The following is a 6,491-nucleotide window of genomic DNA, read 5'->3' as shown; positions in this document are numbered from 1 at the left end:
TGTTCAGGCAGTCGATGTCCATGGCGATGGGCTCTTGTAAGAGGGATGGGAATGGTTCTGGTTCATGCATGGCTTTTGGTTGCTGGATGGGTATTGCCGTGTTGGGAGGAGGGGTGGTGGTGGTGGTGGTGGTCATCATCATCGTGGCTGGGGGGGGGGAATGAACAATGGGATGGTTGTTCTCCGGAGAAGGCTTCGTCTGTGGGTTGTTGGGAACGACTGGCTGGGACGGAGGTGGCGCTGAGCTCGACGGCTGGACGGGAGGGTCGATGATGCTGGAGATGGCGGGAGATGCACTGGCACGGTACACCGGACGGGGAGGGGGCGTCCTCGCGTTGGGGGGGGGTCCGAGCTGGCTGTGGGTGGGGGGGAGAGAGATCTTGGACGAGGCGGATGCATGGGGAGCTGCGACGGAGGAAGTCTCGAAGGCGGAGCGGATGGGGTCGTAGTTCTGGCCGCTGGAGCGCTGGGCAGGAGGGTGTTGCTGCTGCTGCTGCTGCTGCTGCTGCGGCGGCGGCGAGCAGTGCCCGAGGCGGAGGGCGGAGCGGAGGGCGGAGCGGAAGCCAGGGCGGGCGCTAGCACGGAGGTGGAGGGCGGAGCGGGTTGCAGGTGGAAGGAGTGGAACGGAGGGCGGGAGCTGCCATTTGCGGGGAAGGCGTCATAGGTGCCGTTTTGGGAAAGGGCATGGGGGTGGTGTGGCTGGAGGTGTGGCTGGAGCGGGGACGAGACGGAAGGTGCAGATGAGGCTGGAGCACCCAGGTGGAAGGCGGCTGACGAGGCCGGGAGAGTGGGCGAAAGCGTCGAAGGAACTGGAGTCGAGGGAGCAGAAGCAGAAGAAGCAGCAGCAGCAGCAGCAGCAGCAGCAGCAGCAGCAGCAGCAGAAGAAGAAGAAGAAGAAGAAGAAGAATCGGCATTGGGCGTGACGAGGTCGGTGATCTTAGACTGCCGCGCAGGGGCCAGGGGCTTGTGGCTCTCCCGGGGGTGTTCCAGCTTGGCCCGTTTGCGCGATGCTCCGCGATCGGCGTTGTCATTGCTGATGACGGGAGAGAGTTGCTGGTTCGGATTATTGCTGTTGTTGGTCGCGTTGTTGGTGGTGTTGTTTTTGCCGTTACTGGTGCGGCGTCTGCGGGGTTTTGCGTCTGCGTCTTTCTCTTTCTCTTTGGCCACCTTTGGCTCCTTGTCTTCCTTCTTTCGGCGGGTGCGTTTCATCTTGGTGGTGCCAGTGGTGGGAGCGTCGGTTTGTTTGTCGCTCTTGACGTCAGCGTCCGTAGCTGGAGCTGGCGCTGGCGCTGGAGCTGGCGCTGGAGCTGGAGCTGGAGCAGCACCGGTGGTGGTTGGGCCAGGAGTAGGCGCAGCATGTGGAGCCTCTGGATTAGGTGTAGAAACCCGGGAATGAAAATGAGCGGGCGTGGGAACGCTCTCACACTCGGATAGATTGGGAGAAGACAAGTCCGGCGATGACGAGTTGATTTTAACTGGTAGCTGCGGCTGCTGGAGATCATCCTGTTGAGGCTGTACTTGCGACTGTATCTGCGGTTGTGCTGGCGGGTGAGTGTTCTGGCTCATTTCTCCCCGTCGCGTGCGGCCTCTGCCTCGCCAGCCCTCGTCCGCGGCATCTCCAGACATGGAAGCTTTTCTCCCCCACGGTCCACAGTTGCAGGATGCAAGACGCAGCAGGAAACAACAATCAAATAAAATCAAATAAAAATACGATCGATCCACCCGTGTCTGGAATAGCCACAGACGGGTGCTGGATCGTTTTCTTTTATTTTCGGATTTCTGTTCTCCTTCAAGATCCCGAAGCACCCTCACACGCATACGGAGGATGTGTAGGAACGATAGAACGAATGTCAGTTTATTTTCCAAGAATACTGTCTGAGAATTCTCTCTTTTTTTTTTCTTTTTTTTCTTTCTTTTTTTTTTTCTTTTCTTTTTCTTTTTTCTTTTCTTTCTTTTTTCTTTCTTTATTATTTTTCCTTTTTGCCTGGTTGTTGATGTCTGGTTTGCGAAATAGAATGTTATTTAATTTTAGTTCTGTGCAGCTTGTTCCGCAGCCAAATAAAATAAATCACGTGTTGGAGTCGAGGTTGTGTCGTTGGTTTGGAAAAGTGGCAGCTGGGTTATTTTAAAACATTGGGGGATTGGTGGAAATCCGCTCTTTTATTAGTGGGCGGGGTTTTTGAACCAGTGACCGTTGGGAGACAAATCGAGAAACGTCGCTGGGACGCAGGGGCGACGAGAGAGTGAGTGGATGGTTTGTTGGCTGTTTGGTGGTTTAGGGTTTTGGCACGAAGAACACGAATACCGAAAAGTTGAATGATTATTGTTTTGTGTGGAATGAACGGTTGGATGTACTGCTTGGTTGGGTTGGGGGGGTTTGGGCTGGCGTGGCGAGGCGAGGCAAACCACAGGGAAATTAAAGGGGGGGGATTGATTGATTTTACGAGCGAGGAATTTTACCCGCGATCGTGAAATGCGGAAAACACGGGGGATCTTGGACGATGGCAACGGGCTGAGCAGGGTGGGTTTGGTTTGAAGATTATGGTTTGGTTTTGGTGGTGTCGAGGATGGTGTGCGCGACGAGAGACAAAAAAAAAAAAAAAAAAAAGGTCGAATGACCAGCGATGAATGAAGTGGATAAGGGTGTGTGCACAGGGAGCTTGGGGGGGGGGGGGGGGGGGGGCAAGGATGAAATGGGAACACGCCGGAGACGTTGGCACGGGCAAGAAAAGAAGAGGAGGAAGTTGGAAGAAAGAAGAGGAGGAAGCACACGTAAGGAAAGTAAGTAAGTAAGAAAGAAAGAAAGAAAGAAAGAAAGTAAGTAAGAGAGAGAGAGAGAGAGAGAAAAGAAGGGGATGGCAGCAGGTATTTAATATGGTTTGAGCGAGAGGCAGAGACCAAGGCCCCACGAGCTACTTGTTGAAGCAGCAGCAGTAGCAGCAGCAGCAGCAGGTTGAAAGGGGAAAAAGAGAAAAAGAGAAAAGGCCAGAGAGCAGAGCAGAAGAGCAGAGCAGAAGAGCAGAAGAGCAGAGCAGGGCAGAGGCGAGACGGCGTCTGGGAAAGGTTAAAAAAACGAAGGGCCGTGGTTAAGTTGACACTTTGATTCCTTAGCTATAATTAATTCTTTGGGGAGCGTCCCACGGAAGAGCCAGCAAGCAGCCAGCGATGGGTTTGCGGTCCGATGCTGCTACTACTACTACTACTACTACTACTACGCCTGATTGACTTGGCTCTTCCGGCTGGACTGACTGATGGCATGTCAAAATGCATGTCACGTACGTACGTATATTGTACATTCATAGTATGGACCAAATGCTTCGGGATGGATAGAGAAGAAGAGTTCTGAACTCCTAGAACGACTGCCCAGTTTGGCTAGCCGCTGAGCATATATATATATTAATGATTAATGTGAAGATGCCCCGCTCCAACCTATTACCTATTACCTATTACCTATTACCTATTCCCACACTCCCCTAGCAATAATATATCCCTGTTCCGCCGTGTTTATTGTGTGTATTGGTTTATTGGTTATTTATCCACGGGTTCTCTAGCCCCCAAGCATCCAATGGATACACGTCGGGCCCCTTAGACGCTGCACTCGCCACAGCAAGCCACATCCGACTGCGTGCAGCTTAGAGAAATGGCCAACCCAGACAGGAATAGAAGAAGCCTGTGATGGAAGATTTTCCTTGGATTCCGCAGTTGCAAGCTCCAACCACCCGCACTTGGAGGATAAAAGATAAAATATAAACCACACACACAACCCCCTCGCAGTTGCTCATTAAATTCCCCCCACCCACCACTCACTCATTCCACCGCGTTTTGTTTCAAATTCCTGACCATATAATTCCTCCATGCGCCCACTCTCTAGATCTGTCTGTTGCGCCCGGGGGGGACTGTTCCACGTGATGCCCAACCTTAACCTGCGTCTAGACCTGCGCTAGTCCCAAAACAGAACTGGGTTGGGTCACGTGTTAATAGCTATCTTATCGATGACTAAGCTCGAATGGAACCGTGTCTCTGGGAAAGCTTCTTTTTTTTTTTTTTTCTCTCTCTCTCCAAACTACAACCGAACAATTCGACAAACCAACAACCACAAAAAAGTTAAGGGGTTCCTGTCTTATTGCAGTGTAGACACATGGCTGTCCGCGGAGAGCGGTTTCACATCAACCTCTCTTCTGACGATGAGGATGACAATGTTCATGGCTGTCCCTCCCTTGCGTCCCCTTCCCTCGATTTCGTGGGGGATGTCAGAGAACGAGCTCCCTCGGCTGCACCCCTGCCGCCTGCTCCCCTACGACTGTCCTCTGCATCTACCGGTTTTCCAGAGCACCGGAAACGTTCCAGGATATCTGCTTTTAAACAGCAAAGGGCAGACAGAGATTCAGCGGCTTATAAACAGCCGCCGCCACGTCGTGCTTCAACGACGCCGGGAGCGAGCCTTGCGTCCTCGACCACCGCGGAGAAGAACTCTATAGGTGAGGAAAACAAAAGGAGACTGGCTGCCATGTCTCCTGCTGAGATTGAACGGGAGCGTGGAGAACTGATCTCTGCGCTCCCGCAATCGCTCATCGAACGACTCCTACGCAGAGCCAACATCGACGAAGACCACCAGCAGGAGGGCATCAGACCTGCAACTAGTAAGGAGAATAAAGACGGCAGTTGTACTCCAAAACAACAACCGGAACAATCAGGGGGTACATCTACTTCTGCGCAACCCACAAAACCCATCAATTCCGTCTCATTCGACGTCCCCTCATCGTCACCACCGCCAACGACAGAGAACCAATCCTCCCAGCAAGCTACTACCACAGAAGACCTCCCACCCCACCACCCCCCATCCGAACTCTACTCAGCCTCTGCATTCCCAACCGGCCCCATCCACTTCCCCAGACCACCACCTCGCCAGTCACCAATGCCAAACCTCGACCCTTCCTCCCCTTCCTTTTTCGAAGACCTCCAAACCCACTACTTCCCTGACACCCCGCACGACCCCTCCCTACTCTCCTGGTTCCAACCCGACTCCTATTCATCCGCCACCGACTACGGCCCGTACCCGCCGGCATCCCCCTACCACCCCGACAGCTCCGCCACCTCCGTCTCCCCAGCGTCCCTCCGCTTCTCTCTCGCAGGCAACATTCTAGCCCCGCGCACGTCGCTCGCAATCCCGACGACGTTGGGGTTGCATCACCATGCGCACGACCCTGAGGCGGCGGGATATACGATTTCTGAACTTGCCATTCTGTCTCGCTCGTCGTTCCCTGCGCAGCGGTGTTTGGCGTGGCAGGTCCTTGGGAGGCTGCTGTATAGATTGGGGCAGGGGGAGTTTGGGGAGGAGGGGAGTACCCTCGTTGAGGGTTTGTGGAGTGCTGTGGAGAGGGAGGGCGTTGTTGCCGGGATGCTGGCGGAGGCTGCTGCTGGTGGTGGTGGTGGTGGTGGTGGTGGTGGTGGGCCGAATGCTGCGGGTAGGATTGGGAAGCATGCTAGTGCGAAGGCGTGGGCGACGGAGGCTGTGTGGCTTTGGAGACGGGGCGGAGGTGGGGAGAGAGGGCTGACGAGGGAAGGGGCTCTGAGGTCGAAGTAGATTGGTACATTTATGTCTGTTGTTGTGTCCATATTCATTTTGCATCTACTGGGTGTACGCATGGTTTTGATTCAGGCGCATTTGCATTATTGCGCTTTGCAGAGGGATCAGGCATGTGTTGTTGCTGAAGACGCTATGGACACTGCTGAGTATGAATGATACATGATGGGCCCGAGATGTTGCACCCAGAGCGGAAAAGGAGGAGAATAGTTTCTAACGTGCCAGCATTAGGCTGTAATTCCAGAACGGAGTTGGATGGAAGCTTGGAACTCACGGGTTGTACAGGGGTAGGGCGACATGCTTTTCACCAATAATAAGCAGTCCCAGAGCACAACCCTGCCCCTCACCCCACTTCTGAAGGCATGGGAAAATATGGAGATTCAGATACAAGGGGGTGATGGCAAATCTGTCAGGACAAAACCCCGCTTGGATTTTTTTTCTACCTGTCGTTGGAGTGACGTGTCAGAATACTGTCACTAGCCTGTGACGGTAGGAGTTGGGGGGGGTGGATGAACTGTCTCTGCGCATTATCCTCCGACAGCATCTCGGATATTTATACCTCTCGCCCAGCGTAGGAAATATTGATCTGCCATGACGGCCCTTACGCTATAAATATTTCATAGTAGACAAACAGTCACCTCATCGAGTGTACGACACAGACAGAGTCCAGGCGACAAATAGCAAAAGCAAAACAAATGCCCGGTCCCATTCTCCGCGTGGCCATCACGCAAGCTGAGCCCGTATATCTCGACCTCGATGCCACGGTTGAGAAGACGGTGAAGATTATCGAAGAAGCAGCCCAGGGCGGCGCGAAGCTCATTGCCTTCCCGGAATGCTGGATCCCGGGGTATCCGGGGTGGATATGGTGAGCAAAAATTTAACAGCCAAAATTACCAACCCGTTTCCC

The 6,491-nt window shown here is 53.6% G+C and overlaps 2 protein-coding genes across 2 annotated transcripts; both read left to right on the top strand.

Annotated features, from left to right (window-relative positions):
• Positions 1-4,138: 4,138 nt before the first annotated feature.
• PADG_05986 (uncharacterized protein) lies at positions 4,139-5,584 on the top strand (the record flags this gene model as incomplete). Its single annotated transcript, XM_010763195.1, has 1 exon — positions 4,139-5,584. One exon carries the CDS (start codon positions 4,139-4,141, stop codon positions 5,582-5,584), a length of 1,446 nt encoding a protein of 481 aa, XP_010761497.1.
• Positions 5,585-5,881: 297 nt separating this feature from the next.
• PADG_12017 (uncharacterized protein) lies at positions 5,882-6,453 on the top strand (the record flags this gene model as incomplete). Its single annotated transcript, XM_010763304.1, has 2 exons — positions 5,882-5,992; positions 6,211-6,453. The coding sequence occupies 2 exons, from the start codon at positions 5,882-5,884 to the stop codon at positions 6,451-6,453; spliced, it is 354 nt and encodes a 117-aa protein (XP_010761606.1).
• Between the last annotated feature and the right edge of the window lie 38 nt (positions 6,454-6,491).

Source organism: Paracoccidioides brasiliensis (assembly GCF_000150735.1).
Source record: "Paracoccidioides brasiliensis Pb18 unplaced genomic scaffold supercont2.7, whole genome shotgun sequence".
NCBI lineage: Eukaryota > Fungi > Ascomycota > Eurotiomycetes > Onygenales > Ajellomycetaceae > Paracoccidioides > Paracoccidioides brasiliensis.
This window is presented reverse-complemented; position numbering and strand designations above follow the sequence as displayed.